The sequence below is a fragment of the Myotis myotis genome, unplaced genomic scaffold (assembly GCF_014108235.1).
Source record: "Myotis myotis isolate mMyoMyo1 unplaced genomic scaffold, mMyoMyo1.p scaffold_m19_p_11, whole genome shotgun sequence".
Classification (NCBI taxonomy): Eukaryota; Metazoa; Chordata; class Mammalia; order Chiroptera; family Vespertilionidae; genus Myotis; species Myotis myotis.
In genome coordinates, this window is record NW_023416315.1 from 30,090,137 (window position 1) to 30,109,875 (window position 19,739).

The 19,739-nt window shown below is 35.7% G+C and overlaps 1 protein-coding gene across 3 annotated transcripts in view; it reads left to right on the plus strand.

Moving 5' to 3' along the window:
* The window catches only part of DGKB (diacylglycerol kinase beta), a 527,879-nt gene that overhangs the window by 130,332 nt on the left and 377,808 nt on the right, over positions 1-19,739 (plus strand). For all 3 annotated transcript variants that reach the window (XM_036328013.1, XM_036328012.1, XM_036328014.1), the window contains 3 exons: positions 7,373-7,422; positions 11,571-11,645; positions 15,135-15,254. In XM_036328013.1, the coding sequence (XP_036183906.1) occupies positions 7,373-7,422; positions 11,571-11,645; positions 15,135-15,254 (245 nt within the window). The remainder of the gene's footprint in view (positions 1-7,372; positions 7,423-11,570; positions 11,646-15,134; positions 15,255-19,739) is intronic.

Genomic DNA, 19,739 nt, shown 5'->3' on the forward strand with positions numbered 1-19,739 from the left:
AGTTTACATAATTTTTTGTGTGAAGTAAAGTAAAAGTAAGTTCACAATTTTTTTTCCTAAACTATTTCACTTTCTCCTAAATTTACTTGTGGATTTTTGGCCTCCCCTCCCATATAGACTGACCTCATAACCCATGATGTCAATCATTGTTTCATACTTAATTTCTGGCACCCAATATATTTGCTCACATACTGGGGTGGCAGAGTTGTCACATTATCTAAATATGATTCAATTGGATTCACCTCAATTGGTCTCCAGTGTTCCTCTGTTCATCAATTTCTTTTAGTTAAAGGTTAACCCGGTGCTTTGTTTTTTCAAAGACCCACCTATTTAATCATCTTCCCACATAAAATATTTAAATTCTTATAACTTCCTCTCATGTTACCTAAAATCTGTCAGCATCTAGACCTAGTCTTTCCTCTTTCTGTTCTGACTCAGGATTTATAAATGTCCTTTTATAGCTCCCTACTGAACAATACACAAAACTAACCCTTAACTTGGCATCCATAAACTGATTGGGCTGCACAATTTGACCACAACCTACTTTGCCAGTCTTGCATTTGGCTTTGACTTGCCCGCACTTCCACAAATGATATCCCAGTCACGTGGACTTACTTTTCAGTCATCGGACAAAACCTGAACTTTTCCATCTTATCATGTGCATTTGTTGGGGGTGTTCATTCCCAATGTATATCAGATCTAGGCCTTGCTCATATCATGAGTCCTCTTTCCATTTTCTAATTGGATTTATTGTGCTCTTTTTTTGTGCCCTTGCACTTTGTGGAACTTCCCACCTTAGTACCTACCACTTGCATGTGTATGTTTGCATGTGCATGCATATGTTTCAACAGATCAATGCTCAGAAAATAATAGTTTAATGAAATTGTATCTAAGTTAATGGGTGCTTGAGAAAGATAATGTAAATATTTAAGGCATGAAATAATACTAAATTCATTTATACTGTAACTTTTGAATACATGGTATTCATTTTTGGTTAGTGTTTATACATTACTAGAGGCCAGGGCATAAAATTCGTGCATGGGTAGGGTCCCTAGGCCTGGCTGACAATCAGGACCGATTGGGGCCTTCTGGCTGCTGGCTGGGGTCTCCCTCCCCTGGCTACTGGCTGAGGCCAGGGCCTTTCTTCATTCCGCGCCGCCCCTTGGTGGTCAGCGCATGTCATAGCAAGTGATCGAACTCCTGAGGGGACACTTTGCATATTAGCCTTTTATATATATGGATATATATATATATATATATATATATATATATATATATATTCATTACTTAATTAGAGTATATATATATATTCATTACTTAACTAGAATGTAAGTTAGCTTACATTTACTGAAAAGATATCACTAAAGAGAAACTAATAGGAAAATAACCAGAAATTCAATAATTGATATACAGATGATGAAGACTAACCTGCATGTTAATATGCACTATGTGTATATTAATCTCAGAATCACTGAAATTTAACATTGAGGAGACTGTTATGATCTTGCAGCCAACTTTTCTATAGTGTCAATGAACAAAGCCTAGAGACTAGGCATTCATCATACCAATAGTTTATCTAGTTGCGACTAAAACTCATGATTTCTGACCTAGTTGTAAGTGCTCTTTTTATCCTGAAAAGATTTGTTTCATTGTTTTTATTATTGTTTCTCTTGTAGAAAAAAGATATTACTCCATTACTTCAGATACTCCAAACAGCTAATTTTTTCACCTCTGCCCTTAAGGTTTAGAAAACAGGTCTTGAAATATATAAAATGGTAAAAAAAAAAAAAAAAAAAAAAAAAAAAAGTAAGTGGATTAAAGAAATTCAAGTTTAATTCCTTTTAAAAATACATTACTTTCTAATATTTAATAACAAATTAGATGTTTGTATTTTCATATCAATAACAATGCAAAGTACAAAAAGCAGAGTATACTGAAATGATATTCAAGGAAAAGCTAGATAAAACCCTGCTTTCTTTCCTGGAAGAAGGAAAATTCTAGAGCTAAAGAATTGCCCTTATATGGCATAATATGTCTTTGCTCTGATCTTTAAACCAAATTCATGTGTGAGCACATAATTGTTTCTATATAAAGTACAATTACATGAGCATAAAAATAGAAAAAAAGTGGGTTAAAAAGTAGCTTGTAACTTTGTAATAGGTGCCCACCTTTGAAAGCTATCGCATTGACAGAATAATTTTAATACTGGGCTTAAATCATTTTTGCACCTAAAAATCTATATCCTTATTATGTTAGTTTTAAAAATAAGATATATTCATTCAATGATTCACTTGACTCTGGGCCTAAATTTACTTTTAAATAGCACAAAGGAATAATCATAATATTTGATGGTAGGTGTTAATTTTATCAATATTATTTTAAAAGGGAAAGGTTCTATATGATTATCAAACCAATTTTTATTTTCCATAGTTTTAATAATTGACTTTTCCCTTATCTAATGAGTTTCTGTAGAGCTAATTAATTCCCCAGTCCTTCACCATAAATATTTGTTTTGGAAGTTGTTCATCTGTTCTTTAATCTTTTCTTTGCTAGTTACCGCCTCCTTTATTTTACTTATTCAGTCCTTTGGGACCACTATTTTTGGATGTTTAAACTCCATGACAGAACCTTGAATTATTATTTTTCCTATATTTCCCTATTTTCCAACTTTTTTTCTCATGTCAGTATATGTATGTGCTCTGTAAACTTTTCAAGTTGGTGGCTGGCTTATTTATTTTCTTTCTTTCTTTCTTTCTTTTTTTTTTTTTTGGATGAGCAGAGTTCTAATTTTCATGAAGTTTAAATAATTTACCTATTATTTTTATTTGTCATTGATGGTTCATGATGGATGATCAAGGTTGTGAAGGTATTTTCTAGAAGCTTTATAGTTTAGCTTTAATGTTAAAATTAGAGTTCTTTTTTTTTTAAGTGTAAGGTTCTTTTTTAAATATACAGATATCTGTCTAGTTGTTCCATTGTCATTTTCTTTTTAAAAAAACACCTTTTTTATCTCATTGAACTGTTTTGGTATTTTGTTCACCATATGTGTGTGGTTCTATAGCTGGACTCTATTTTCTTCCATTATTTAATTTTTTTTAATCACCATTTATCCCCACTATATCCTCTTCCACTGACTCTCCCATTATTTTATTTATCTCTCCTTTAGCTAGACTTCACACTCTTGATTATCCTTGGTTTTTAGCAACTCTTAAGTCAGGTAATGTAAATCTTCCAAATTCATTTTCTCCTTTTAAGGTTGTTTTGGGCATTCTTAGTCTTTTTTTAGTTGATATAAAGTTTAAAATGAGCATTGAATTTCTGAAACAAAGCTGAAGTTGAACAAAGTTAGAGGATATGTTTGATTGCACATCAAGGTATTTTTTAAAAGCTTCAGTAACTAAGACAGTGCGATATTGATGTAATGATAGACAAGTCAATGGAACAAAATAGGGAATTTGGAAATTGACCCAAACTTACAGGGATACATTGATTATGACAATGTTGGCACTCCAGCGCAAGTAAAGATTAGATTTCCAGTAAGAGTACTTGCATAATTGAATTTCCATACTCTTCCTTTTTCTACTGCATCATATTACCACCAAAGTTTAGTGGTTTAAGACAACAGAATTCAGTTTATTATGTCTCATTTTTTGTGTCTGGAAAAAGCTTAATTGGGCAGTTCTCACTATAAATCTCTCATGTAATTGCCACCAGGCAGGCTAGAACTGGAATGATGCGAGTCTGGCATATCCTGAGAAAGTTCCAGCCTTTCTGGAACTAAATGAATGAAAATTAGCTCAATATCACTAGTAATCAGGGAAATGGAAATTGAAACCTCAGTGCATACCACGCACTATACCTTCATCAGAATGGCTTAGGTTAGAGTGGCAACACCCAGTGCTGTGAGGATATGGAGCAACTCAAACCCTTATTGACTGCTGTTTAAAATCTAGTTCTGTCAGATCACTTTTGAAATGTGTGGCAATGTTACTAAAAGTAAATATTTGCAAATCCTAAGACCCAGGCAAATCTTTTACTGGTTTGTAACTAACTGGCAAATATTCATCTAAGCACAAGCACCATTTAAGAGAAAATTTCTAGCAGAATTTTTTGAAGTAGCCTTACTAGAAATAGCAAACTGGGACAACTTAAATATATCTTAAGTTTAGAATGAAAAAACGGTGATGCTTTTATATATTAGATAAATAGGTAGAAAAGAAAATGAATGAGTTAATGCTATACATAGCGATACAGATGAACGTCAGTGGCATGATATTCAGTAAGTGATGCTGAAATCAAAAGAATGCACATAAAAGTCCAAGATAGTGGTTAACTTTGTAAAGGAGAGAAGAAATAAAGATGGGGGAGCATGAGAGGATTTCTGCTGTGTTAATAATAATTCTATTCCTTGACTTGAATAATTAGTTACACTGGTGTATTCACTTAGATTATTTATTAAATGTTATATTTATCTATAATACTTCAATAATGTGTCTATTTTTAAAAAATATTTTTATTTATTTTATAGAGAAGAAGGGGAAGGGATAGAAAGAGAGAAACATCAATGAGAGATTCATTGACTGGCCGCCTCCTGCATGCTCCCTATTGGGGATTTAGCCCCCAACCTGGGAATGTGCCCTGACCAGGAATTGAACCTTGACCTCCTGGTTCATAGGCCAGCACTCAACCAATGAGCCACATCAGCTGGGCAATAATAATGTGTTTATTTTAAAAACCAATTTTTAGTTCATAGTATCACAGAGGGAGCTAGAGAAACGGATTCGTTTTTAATTAAGTTTATGTTTAATAAAGAAGGTTCTCATTTTTTAAATGATACTGAGGAACATGCTGAATCCTTAGGAGAGGCAGAAAACTAGATTAGGGTGCAACTTCTTTAGGAACAATGACCATATGGAGTATAAACTGGACTGGAGGGAAATCCATTGCTGCCTCTCTGAGCTCAGACAGTGCACATTTCAAGGCCAGCACCTCTGACCCATCCAGGACCCCGATGCTCTCTCCTCAGTGTCTGCTACTGCTGCTGCTGACCCCAAAACTAGAATCGATTCTGAGCAGCTCCTTTTTTCTTGGGTTACTAGCATCTAATTGATCATTTTGGCTTGTGCTTTGATTGGTAGAGCCTGGGTCATGTGTAAAGTCTACCTTCAAATCAAGCTAGCAAAGAAAAGGTGCCTGGCACTTCAGCTGTGATGGTGCTTTGTAAGATGTGGCTCTCAGGACATAGCAAGAAGTTTCAGATGCTGCTGGGAATGGATGATGGTGACCAGCACATTTCTCCCATTTGTGTGTATGCTTTTGAGTTCATGTTTCCAACAAGGTTTGTCAACAGGTATAGGGTTTCCATATATCTGAACTGTATGAACTGGTTTAGCAGTCATTTATCAACAGTTCAGTAGAGTTTCAAGTGTCTTTCATTCTAAAATATAGTCAGGATTTTCCAAGTCCTGGACTTGTTCCTGGTAGTTAACCCATTCTCTGAGAGGTGTGTGAAATCTTGCCATTTACAAAGATATATTTTTACCATTTTCTGCTGTACTAGAAAATCTTGAAATGCTTAGTAGCCTTGTGGTGATAGGTGTTTTTTCCCTCCTGAATTTTATTCTCACTTATTGAATATACTAGTGGCCTGGTGCATGAAATTTGTGCACAAGGAGGGGAGTCCCCTCAGCCCAGCCTGCACACTCTCCAATCTGGGACCCCTCGGGGGATGTCCGACTGCCAGTTTAGGAATTGGGCCTAAACCGGCAGTCGGACATCCCTCTCGCAATTTGGGACTACTGGCTCCTAACCGCTCACCTGCCTGCCTGCCTGATTGCCCCTAACCACTCTGTCTGCTGGCCTGATTGCCCCCAACTGCCTCCCCCACCTGCCAGCCTATTCGCCTCCACTGTCCCCCCCTGCCGGCCTGCTCGCTCCTAACTGCCTCTGCCTCAGCCCCGCCACTATGGCTTTGTTGTAAGGATGTTCGGTATCCCGGAAGGTCTCCTGGTCTAATTAGCATATTACCCTTTTATTAGTATAGATGAGAGAGAATAATCATCATGGTTTGCACAAATGGCTAAAAGACATTTACGTCTCTTAGCCAGCCCACTATTTTCCGTAATTCAATAGGTACACATGTTTCTCTTGCATTTTAACATCTTTAAAGACTGTTTGCATTTGCCCATAAATAGAATATGATAGATTGGCAGTATTTTTTCCTTTTAGTGATATGCAGACTAATTTGCATCTGACAAATACTCATATCTTAGAATTTGTGAGACATAATAATGACTTTAAATACAAAAATGAAAATTAGTTACAAATATATGATCAAGATCATTGTGTAACTCTGCTTCCTAGTGATCAATGTCTTCATTTGATACTATAGACTTCAGACATCAAGATTCTACAGGAAATTATGCAAACCCAACACAAACCTTCACTTCCACTTGTCTATTTTTTCAGCTGTGTCATTTTCTTTGTTGATCTCATTACGGCACCTGCAGCCACTTCCGTGGTCTCCTGGTGGCGTGTGAATTATACACGGGATTCCGGAGGCCAGTCACGGACTCTGCCTCCTGCTTTCCTGAGTTCACTACCTCCAAGCCAACACGCCATCTCTTTACTTGACCAGTTCAAAGAGTGGCTACTCTAAAAACTATATCTCAGACTTAAACACAATGGTATAGCCATGATAATAATGCATTTTGTCTGTTGTCATCCTCCATCAGAAAAATTTTCTGATTTTGCAACATTCCTTCCTTCCCCATATTGCTTGGGGATCAATCAAAATAATGGCTTATATTTGTGTAGTGACCTCTGGGTTTTGATAGGCATTTGTGTGCATCATTTCACAGCAAATGTGTGTCTTATGACCGGGTGAGTATTCTTTTTTGCAGAGAGGAAAACAGTGTTTGAGAAGCCCATATGAGTTCACATAATAGTGGATGGTAGATCCCAAATTATAATTGATTTCTAGTCCTCTGACTCAGTTATAGCTTAATATCCAGACTCTGAATGTCTAAATTCCTTCTCTTTTGTTACTTTTGAGTTTCCAGTTAGTGACCTTGTAATAAAGAATTTGAACAATAGTATTTTCTAATACTATTGTTCAATAGTATTAGACAATAGTATTTTCTAAATATATAACATTGATAAAATTTATATCTGATAGACAGTATTTTTAATTAACTGACTAATTCATTTTCAATTTCAGTTGAGAAATGATCTCACTGATTAATTGCTTTGAATAAGGGAGGGATTTAGTATTTGTGTTCAATAGAAAATAAAGTTTTGAAGAATATGCCTTATAATAACATTGATCTTACTCACCTATAATCTTATTTTTCAACATCTCTTTTATTTCTAGTTATGTTCCGCCTCTACGACACGGATGGGAATGGCTTCCTGGACAGCTCGGTAACGTTTTTCTTCAAATATTCTGTGAAAATTTTAAAGTAGTTGGTTCAGAAAAAAATGCAATGAATGAATTTATAGCTATTACCACAGAAGACATGCTTAATATAATTTTCATGCACTTGCACACAGTATTTTTATCATGTGACTTTTTGAAAGAGAGTGGTCTGAGAAAACTTAGGATCACAATTTATCTATTGAATAATTTTACTACATAAATGTTATGCACCGAAAGATTTAAAAAAGACTAACTTATTTGAATAAAACATGAGAAAGTTATGGCCCATTGATCTAGAAAGAAAAAAGTGAGATTTGACACTAGTGAAAGTATTGAGAATACAAGTAGAATTTAAAGGAATTATAAAGTCAATTTAATCACTTTATTATTTTCCTACTTTTTATTTTATTTAAAATGTGTTTTTATTGATTTCAGAGAGGAAGGGAGAAGGAGAGAGATAGAAACATCAATAAGAGAGAATCATTGATCAGCTGCCTCATGCATGCCCCCTACTAGGTATGGAGCCCACAACCCAGGTTGGGAATGGAACTGTGACCTCCTAGTTCATAGGTCAGTGCTCAAGCAATGAACCACGCTGGCCGGGCTATTTTCCTACTTTTTAAAAGTATTCTTAATCATTTATGCTTTTGAAATAGCTAAATGTATTTACAAATTGCTTTGACCAACTTCTGTTTTTTAAATGTCTCATTCAATTTTAAATGAAACTTGCATACTCTATAGTTTAGATATAAAAAGCAATAGAAGAAAAATACCATCTATGTATGATTTAACTGAAAGAAATAATTAAATGTTTATTTTACACTTAATACATGCAAATAATTAATAGTTTCCAAGAGAGAAGTTGGGCTCAATTCTACTGCTCAAGTCAGGGACTCATCTGTTTATCTAGCTCAGGTTCCATCCAATAATATATTTTATATTTGCTAGTAACATTTTGCATATTGCAATATTTCCTGTTATATAAAGATATATAAGAATATTAATAAAAGAATGTCAGACTATGGGACCTTTAAAAAATTATCTTTATTGTTGAAAGTATTATATATGTCCCCTACCCCCATTGACCCCTCCTCCCACCACTGCCCCTTTTGTCCCCTCCCCTAGCCTTCACCACACTATTGTCTGTGAACATGGGTTATGCAAATATGCATATAAGTTCTTTGGTTAATCTCTTCCTGCCATCTTCCCCCTATCCCCCACCCCCATTCCCTCTTTCCCTCTGAGATTCATTAGTGTTTCATCCTTCCATGTCTCTGGACCTATTTTGTCAATTAATTTTGTGCATTAGCTTCCACAGATAAGTGAGAGCATGTGATAGTTATCTTTCTCTGACTGGCTTATTTTGTTTAGCATAATATTCTCTAGGTCCTTCCATGGGTGCACAGGCACTTTGAAAAACAAATGATTTGATATAATTAATACCAATGAAAATAGACAATATTTCAGATAATGAGTATCTCTCATCATCTGGGGTCCTCCCTATGCCAGGGTTCAAACAGGCTATTTTACACCCAAAGCAGTGACGTTGGAAACATACTTCTGTAACACTCAGTAGGACAATGGTCCATTAGTTTCTCCTGAGAGCGATAAAAATATCCAGTTCTACTCTAGGAAATGAACTCCAATCTGAATTGATGTTATGACTGCAGGATATCTTATGTTTAAGTGTCTCTATATTTTCACATGCTCCTACTGTTATGTGCCTAGTGGTGTTCATTTTTCTATTTGGGAATATTAAACTACATGATACATTTGCTCATTTTCTGGTGGCATTTCACAGCTAAGAGATTAGGTATTTTTTCTAGATATTTCAATATGCTTATTGTAGCACTTCTAATTACACTAATGCAAATTACATTTTTACTGCTGCTTTGTTTTATTTAATGTTTCTTTTTAATTAAGTTATAAGAATGTTTCTTCAGTAGGTTTTTAGCCATGGGTTGGCAGCTGATTTAAAAAATTAATCAAATACTTTTTTTGATCTCTGCCATTTTCTTTAAAATATAGCAAATTACTAGCAATAATTGTGGCTATATTTACAATATTAAACAATGAGTTGTTTAATTTGTTTATGATAAAACTAGTGTTTTTTGTTTGTTTGTTTCTTTTGTAATTAAAAAATATGGTTTTAATTTCTATGGTTTCCTCCACAACATTTACTGTCCCAGTATATTTCCTTCAATATTAGCATGAAATTGCATCTTCTGATGAAATTTTCCTTAGAAATTTAAAGGTGTAGCAGTTTGCATATTGAAGGCAAAACAGAGGAAAATTGACACTTTGAAAAATGACTACTATGTCTAAATAATACTAGTTAATGTTTATTGATCACTTGCAATATGTCAGACAAGTACATTTTATGTAATAGCATGTTTAATTTTTGTAGCAATTCTATAAACTAGGTAAGATTAGAATTACAGCAGTAATGTTTTTACTGATTAGGAAACTGAGGCTAGCCGTAGCTGGTTTGGCTCAGTAGATGGAGCATCAGCCTGAGGACCAAAGGGTCCTGGGTTCGATTCCGTCAAGGGCAATTCCTTGGTTTCAGGCCCCTCCACAGCCCGGGCCCTGGTTGGGGCTCATGCAAGAGACAAACACTCAATGTGATTCTATCACATTGATATTTCTCTCTGTCGTTCCCTCTCTCTTCCGCTCTCTCTAAAAAGCAATGGGAAAATATCCTCGGTTGAAGATTAAAAAAAAAGAAAGAAACTGAGTCTAAGAGAGGTTAAATGACTTAGCTAATGCCACAAACCTACATAATAGTCCACCACAAACAGTTTCCATTCTTAAAAACATATCCAGCGATTTTAACCATCCCAAACCATTCAGGCATACATAAACAAAAAAATGTTGTAAGTGAAAGATAGTAACACACACAAAATCCTAGTCTCTAATTCCGAGGGTTGTGTGTTTTAAATATTTTTATCTGTAGTAAATAAACACATGTATATTTGTATTGTTTCTGGGGTGACCTTTGTTACATAAATAGCATTTTCATGATTACATCTTTTCTGGTGAGAGTATAGCTTTTATCAGAGGGATTCATGGCCCTCCAAAAGAAAACCTCTCTACCGTATTTCTGTCCTGATTCTATGAATATTAACTGCGTACATTAGATCAGAAATTTCAGTAGAACGATCTTTGATTAATATACTTTAAGTATTATTCTTTTATACTTATAGTTTACATTGTCAGACTATATAACACCACTTTTAATTATGTCACTGAACACATTAAGAATTACTAGCATTATAATATACCTTTAATATTTTCTGGAGATGGGAATAAATTAAAACATTAAATAAATGGGTATAAAATGTTTTAATTTATTTAGCAAAGCCATATGTATTTACTAGCAGTTCTTCAAAGAGTGGACATTTGTGAAGAATAATGTGGAAATTCAAACTAAAATTCTATCCCCTCATAAAATAAACTCTACACATACTTAGCCTCCCAATCTTGACCCTGAAGACTCTTCTAATAGAGCAAATTATTCTAATAAATGGCTAGAGCAGTCAGTATGCATTCTCAGTGTCTCCGAATAAAAATAAACCTCTCCTTTGCCTCAGACACTTCCTTCCACACCTGCTTCCAAGCCAAAAGATCAGGTTACTCACTGGTTTAAAAGTCACATCTTGTGGAAATATGCATGCTCCTACTTTCATCAGATGCTCCTGCCCAAAGAGTGTTCCTGTTAATTTTTTTTTTTTAAACTGGCAGAAACTCTTTCTTTGTATAATTGTGCCCTCTCCTGGTGAAGATTTCTAGACAAAGTACAAAATGAGTTTATATTTAAGCTCTTCTTTTATGTATAATCAGACCTTTAAAATATTTATATAATTAATTATATGACTCTTAGTTTTTGAGGAACAGGTTGAACCAATAATTCCCCTAAGTCAGTGGTCGGCAAACCGCGGCCCCTTGAGTGTGGCTCTTCTACAAAAATACCACATGCGGGCACGCACGTACAGTGCGATTGAAACTTAGTGGCCACACTCAAGGGGCCAAAGAGCCACATGTGGCTTGCCACCCGCAGTTTGCTGACCACGGCCCTAAGTCAAAGTTAAAGAATTTAGTAAGTCTTTGCATTCTTACTCCCTTTCTCTTTGTCCCTCTCTCTCTGCTCCAGGAACTAGAAAACATCATCAGCCAGATGATGCATGTGGCAGAGTACCTTGAATGGGACGTCACTGAACTTAATCCAGTAGGTATACGAATGATTTAACTGTTGGCTAAATTCTAGAAGGTGTCTCTCTCTCTCTCTCTCTCTCTCTCTCTCTCTCTCTCTCTCTCTCTCTCTCTCTCTCTCTCTCTCTCTCTCTTTTGGAACCCTAATACATTACTGTCATTTGATTTTTCTTGATCAATCTAAGATATAATTTCTAATTAGTAGTCAAAGTGGATCCTGAACAAGGAGGGTATATGTTCTGAACCTCTTAACTTTTTTTCCTTGTGGAAATTAATGTGAATGGTGGTCTTACAAATGTGTAGATAAATAGAAGATGCTCGCAGACACTGCCACTGTCATGCCATGCCACCAAACAGCCAGAATTGATATGTGGAAATTGGTAAAGTAGTTGTTATAAAAGAGGATGAAGAGGATGAAGGTGATTAAGATGATGGCCCTGGCTGGTGTGGCTCAGTTGATAGGCATCATCCTGTGCACCAGGGGGTTGCTGGTTTGATTCCTGGTTCGATTCCCAGGCAGGGCACGTGCCCGGGTTGCAGGCTCTGTTCCCAATAGGAGGCATGCAGGAGGCAGCCTATCGTTGTTTAACTCTCACGTGGAAGTTTCGCCCTCTATCTCTCCTCTCCCTTCCTCTCTCTGTAAAAATCAATTAAAAATCTTTTAAAAATTAAAAAAGAAATGATGGTGGTGATAGCTTACTGTGCACAGAGTATTGTACTATCTTTTGTATATGTGTTATTTAATGCTTGCAACCCTCTGAAGTAGATACTAATATTTTATTCATTGCACAGATGAAGAAATTGAGATCCCAAAATGTTAAAGTTACTTGTATAAAGCTCTTCAGTCAGAGCTAGGATTTTAATCAAATCATTTAAAGAAATAGTATCAATGCTTATAGCATATAAAAAACTTATTATTTTTAATAGGTTTATACCAAAGTTACAACATAATTCAAATGTATATTAAAACATACTTAATTAGAAACTGCCTTTAGCCAAAAGTAATATTTTTGGGGAGAGTTAATAAGTGTTACTGATTTTTCATTTATTTTTTAAACCAACTAAGTTAAGCAACATGTACACGATTTAAGCAAATACAAATCAATTGTATTTAAATGACTTACAGTTTATTTGAATTCAAAAGGCCTATTCTTCAAACTCTATTCACATTTATGCAGTTAATGGCATGATAATGGCATGAGGATAGGATGTGAGAGCTGAGATAGCATTTCCTTGCTTTGCAAACTCCTGCCAGTAAAGTACACCAAGGTCATGTGCAATGTCATGTACAAAGGAGGGCACCATTCTTGCTGCACATGGCTCCTCAAGTTTTAACTCAACTGATGTTTTTCTCTTTGGGGATGTGGAAATGCACATTCCCTGCACCGTGAATTAGGAGACATAACAATGTTGTAGTTTGTATATGGAAGACTGAAGTTTACGGTAACATGTATCTAACTCTAAGAATTCTGCTTGATTCATCTTAATACTACTTGCACTGACACCAGGGACTTGGACATTCTGCTGTCCTTTTTGGTTATGTTAATCTAACACAACTTTCCCCATCTCACTTGCCTTCATACCTGTGAACATGATTTATCTATCAGTCAAGCCTCTTGTCGTCGCTGGAGTGGTAGAGGGAAGGGGGGTCGTTTTCTATCAGTTTTCAAAGCAGAAGTGGGCTCCACCACTTCCAAACAAAATATTTCTGGAAAGAGGCATGGGTTTGAGAAAAGGGGGACCTGGATGCTCTAAGGAAGGAAACAGTTGGTGCCTAGGCACTCTAACATGATAAATACCTACAGAAAAATACAGTTAATAAGCTATATAGCATTATTTGTCTATTGTGGCACACCTAGATAATCTGTCATTTCTCTGGCTGGTACAAATAGTAGAAAGTCAAGGTACTGCCTCATCCTCCCTGATGACTTAACAGCTCTCCCCATTTTATTTTTATTGTATTTTTTTCTGCTCTCCCCATTTTAAAGGTGTGTGTGTGCTCCTGTGCACATTGTCAGACCCCTGATAAGTGTGTGTATATGAATAAAGAAAACTAAACATTTGAGGTCTATGGCTGGTAGTAGGGAAGACTGCGATGTCTTTGGAAGGAATGGAAAAAACAAAACTTAACCCCGATTTTAACATTCGATGTATAGGTAGGAAATGAAAGCATTAGGCATGTGAATCAAATGCTCTATTTTAGTTCTCTTCTCATTTATTCATTTCCCCTAGTTCACCAGAGTGCCTTCCAGGGGCAGGAGATATATATATATATATATATATATATATATATATATATATATATATATATAAATTTATTTATTTATTTATTTATTTTTAATTCTAACCCAAGGATATTTTTTTCCCATTCATTTTTAGAGAGACAGTGTGGGGGGTGGAGGTAGGGAAGACAGAGAGACAGAGAGAAACATTGATGTGAAAGACACAATGATTGCCTCCTGAATGTGGCCTGGGGATTGAACCTATAACCCAGGTAATGCCCTTGACATGGAATCAAGCTCAGGTGGACTTTCTCCCCACTGAGCAACACCGTCCAGGGCGGGACAGGGCATTTTAACAAGATCTTATGCCATTTGCCAAATGCTAAATACTTTCTGTTGAGTTTCATTTTGAGAATAATGAAATAATTAGTTCACCATCATTTTATTCCAGAAAAAGTTTTTTTCCAATACCGATTAGTTTGTTCTGAAGGAAAGGAATCTGATTTCCATGTACTTTCTGCAGGAAGACAACTTAGATGAGAAATACTTTGAGTACCCAGAGCCAGTGGTAATATTTGGTGCTCACATATAATTTCTGCAAATATAACACTAATAATGCCTATATCACACTGAATATTTATGCTAGATGCTCTTTGAAGATACTTGTATTTAATCCTTATAACAAACTTTGTTATTACTGTTACACAACCAAGGGTATTACTGATACAGACTGCGGAGAGCATTTTGGGACACTTTGTACCAGTCATCTTTAGAAAAAATCTAATAAAAAATGATTTGATTGTTTAACTTCTTGGCTCTATTCAGATCTGATAGGCAATTAAATGCAACTTCATTTCCTCACCTTTTATCACTTAGCAAAGAATCCTTTCAGCTCTTTGCCATGAAGTTAATTTCTTCAGACATTATCTAGCATATATTTGAATTTAAAAAATAATTGAGAGAAAGCAATTTCACTTTTACTTTTAAATTAAAGATACCGTCTTGTTTTAGCTGTACCATTCAGTGATGGCATATTAAAAAGTTGAGCAATTCTTTTTAAAAGTTGACCAGTGAAAGTAGTCAGGTTCTGGAAATCGTAACAAAGCCACTATATTCTCAGTAATAGGATTAATATTGTACAACATTGCCTAGATAGTTACCGTATCTCAACTCTCCGCTTAGCTGCTAGTCACAGTTAAACGCAGTCCCATGTAGTGGTTTGTTGTATCATCTGAAATGTATTTTATCGATTTATTGCAAGGTTTTCCTCTACTCTGCTTCAGATCCTTCATGAAATGATGGAAGAAATTGACTACGATCATGATGGGACCGTTTCTTTGGAGGAATGGATCCAAGGGGGAATGACCACAATCCCACTCCTTGTGCTCCTAGGCTTGGAAAACGTAAGCATTTCCTCAGAGCGGGTGCCTTGGTGCTAAGTCTGGAGTTCTTACATAATTTGGTAATGAAGTTATCTGGCTATTTTTTTTTTTTTACTTTTTATTTTTTTACCACTGAGCATGTAGTAGGTGCCTGGACCTTTCAATACATATGCCCCAGTGCAATTGAACAGTAACTCCTGTGTAATAATGCTTACCTTGTCATAATGCTTAACTTCTCTCTTTTTCCTCTGTTTAACGTGTAATCTAGTTTACAAATGTTATTGGCTATCTCGCAAGAAACCCTGATATTACTGCATTCTGTGGTTCTTCATCCCACAGCATATAGCCCCTTCCCCTCCCCAGGAGGATAATCTACTTAGTTAATAAATAATACTTGGAGGAGATAATTATATGTCAAGGTGATCAAGAGGATACATGCTCGTGCGCGTGCGCGTGCACACACGCACACACACACACACACACACACACACGCACACACACACACACATGCACACACACATGCACACACACACACATGCACACACACACGCACACACACACACACATGCACACACACACATGCACACACACACACATGCACACACACACATGCACACACACACACACACACGCACGCACACACACATGCACACACACACACACACACACGCACACACACACACTTTTTTTCTTACATATGAGCAGATCAGCCAGGTTCTTGTTCCAAGCCTGTCAAAAGTTTTCTCATATCAGTGCCTCCAGTAGTAATCAAACCCTGGTTTAGGGGAATAAAAATGATCAATAAATATGAAATAAGACTATTGGGAGAAAACAAAAAATTCGACAGAATGTTAACAGTTTAAGTTTTAGTGTATAGTTGTCAAGTGACTAGTCATGAAGTGCAAATGGTAATGGTTCCCTGGAGGGAATTTTTATATTTTTAAAGCTAAAGTTTTGCTTATTCTAAACTTTGATGAAAATTCTAGTATGAGCGAATGAGAGAAGATGAAGGAATGAGTACGTAAACCATTTGGTAGTTGGGGGGGTTGGATTGGAAAGTGCATAAATGAAGACTAAATCATCTATATTTTAAATATCAAGAAAGATTTTGAAATGATGTTTTTCTTTGAAAACCACTATTTATAATTTGACTCATAAATTTAGGTATTTGTGAAGTTATGAAAATAGCGTGGTTAAATATAGTCCACAATCTATATGGATTTACCTCAAAATGTTTTAAATAAGTATACAATACCTCATCAGTTTCTAGTATAGCAGTAAATTTATTTGCAATAAATGTTCGTCAGGATAGTGGTGATACATAATTTACTTTATAATCATGTTATTAAATTGATATTTTTTATTTTTAGTCAAAAGACCTGTTTTGGGAGCTTAATAGGAAAAAGCAATTTAGGGTTTCAAAGTAACCAAATGTGCTCAAAGCTGTAATCCCAGTGATGGCCACTGGGTGGCAGGGCTACATTGTTTAAAATTTATGTTCAACCACTGAGATTAGATTTTCCCCTGTACTGAACAATTCTAAGAACATCCTTTCTCCTCTAGTTTTTTAAAAAACAATATGCCAGCAATCCTTTAAATTTTTATTCAATGAAAATTCATAAGCTATGTAATTATGATTGCAACACAGAGCATCTATTTTTTAGGGACTGCTTTTTAATCCCAAGGCATGGTGTTTTTACAAAGCAGGAATGGCGCAGTAAGGAGGGCTTTTTTTTTTTTTTTTTGTAATTGAGATTTATTTCCTTTTCTGCAGGCAGTTAATGTGTTATGTTATTACCTGTAGAGAATTTGATTCATGGTGTCATTTCCCTCTAGGCCATCCCTCTCCCTCCCCCGCCCCTGTACACTTTTGCTTATCAAATTGGAACTCTAGAAGCTTTGGGTTGAACTCAGCCATTTAGTGTGGGGCCAGTCTTGTTATGTTGTCCTATATACCCGTGTCTGTTGTCAATTATGAGTTCAGGGAGTAGATTCTAATTGACATTGCATGTGAAGTCCCACAGTGTATTTGAAAGTGACTGTGGTGTCCTAGCCAAATTACACAGACAAGAATATTGCCCTGGGAGAGCAATCCTCACTTCTAATATAAGGCAGAGCAGCTGCGATTTTTTTTGTCATTTATTTTTCTCCATTAACCAAATTTTAAAAGCTACTCTATTTTAAATCATAGCTGTGCCAAAGATGTAGTTTATCAGAACATGTCTATATCAAATGATTGAGAGTAAGAGCCATTTCTTTTCTCTTAGAAGAAGTTCCTCAAACTTTATGATATTCCATAGGAAATGGTACAGTCTCTTAGATCTGATGGAAAATAGAGAGTTTGCATGGTATATGTGATTTTGATTACATTAAACATTTATACCTGAGACTTATTCTTTCTCTAGTATTTGTCTTGTTCAAAAATATCTCGATTTTGAATTAATTTAAAAAAACAACAACACAGTATTTTGTAAGAAACTCTGCTCCAGTGTTTGGCAAACGTTATAAAGGGGGAGTTAGTTCATAATTTAGGCTTTGTGGGACATAGGTTCATCTACTCAACTGTACAGTTCAGAGCAAAAGCAAGCACAGACACTCCATAAATGAAACCGCATGACTGTTTTAGTGAACTACTTTCAAAAACAGGTTGATGGCTAGTTTTGACCCAAGGGCCATAGTTTGCTAACCCTTGATTTATTCTATCGTTAATCTGTCATGTTATAAACATAAAGATTTTCTTTTCTTTTAAATTTTAAAAATTTATCTTTATTGTTGAATGTATTATAAATGCCCGTCTTTCCCCCCATCCCTCTCCTCCTTCCTCCCACCCCCTCCCCAGGTCTTCATTGCATTATTGTCTGTGTCCATGGGTTATGCATATAGGCATATAAGTTATTTGGTTAATCTCTTTCCACTCCACCACGCACTTTCCCTCTGAGAATCATCAGTCTGTCTCATGCTTCTATGCCTCTGGATCTATTTTGTTTGTCAGTTTATTTTGTTCATTAAATTCCACATATGAGTGAGATCATGTGATACTTGTCTCTCTCTGACTGGCTCATTTCGCTTAGCATAATACTCTCCAGGTCCCTTCATGTTGTCTCAAAGTATAAGAGCTCGTTTTTTAAAGCTGCATACTATTCCATAGTGTAAATGTACCACAGCTTTCTTATCAACTCATCTACTGATGGGCACTTGGGCTGTTTCCAGAGCTTAGCTATTGTAAATAACACTGCTATGAACATAGGGGTACATATAGTCTTTCTGCTTTGTGTTTTGGGCGTCTTAGAATATATTCCTAGGAGTGGGATCACTGAGTCATATGGCAGTTCCATTTTTAATTTTTGGAGGAAACTCTACACTGTTTTGCATAATCGTTGTACCAATCTGCAAACATAAATATTTTAAATTTTGTTTTTAGTCACTTAGGAGAAAGAAATCTAGTACTTTTTATTTATCTCAATTAGAAAACCCCAGCAAGCCATGAGAACTAATGAAGAAAGTGCACAGAAACAGTGAATACCATCGGATCGGTCTCCATCCTGGCTCTGTTATTAACTAGGTCATTTTTTTTTTTTTTTTTGCCTGCCTGTCATCCTTTCTGGACATACAAAGAAGTTAGTCAAGGATATCCCTTTCCTTCTAATATTCTTTCAGTACAGACATTCCTTTTCATGGAAAAACAAGATAATAAATAATGCATAAATTCCTGAAATCTGCAATCTTAGATCTTTACTAGATTTTTCAAGGAAAATTCCTAAATTTATATTATTATATACATAGAAATACACATTTAAATTGGAGCTTTGCTTGTAACACAGCTACCTTGAGTTCTTTATTTTTTGTTAATATATTTTATTGTTTTTTTATTAAAGAGAGGAAGGGAGAGGGATAGAGAGTTAGAAACATCGATGAGAAACATCGATCAGCTGCCTCCTGCACGCCCCCTACTGGGGATGTGCCTGCAACCAAGGTACATGCCCTTGACCACAATCGAACCTGGGACCCTTCAGTATACAGGCCGACGCTCTATCCACTGAGCCAAACCGGTTAGGGCTACCTTGAGTTCTTAATCTTGAATTTTTGTACTCACATCTGACCTGTATGATTTTAAAATTATATATATATATATATATATATATATATATATATATATATATAAAATATATATATATATGATTTCGCTATATGTGCTCACAAAATCCTGCTCTTTAATCCCTATAGGTAGTTAATACTTTGCCATTGATTGGACTGCTTTAGGACACTTTTTTTCTTGGCTTGACTCAATAAAGTAAAAGGAATCCTTTGGTTTGCCTCCTGATTGCTGATGAAGTGAGATCCCTGAGAAAAGTTTTGAGTACAATGGAGAGGAAGAGAGGGTGTATTCATAGATTAAGCTGTGTTCAGAGAACTAACCTTCCACACTTTATTTCAGCGGTTCTCAACCTGTGGGTCACAACCCCTTTGGAGGTCGAACGACCCTTTCACAGGGGTCGCCTAAGACCA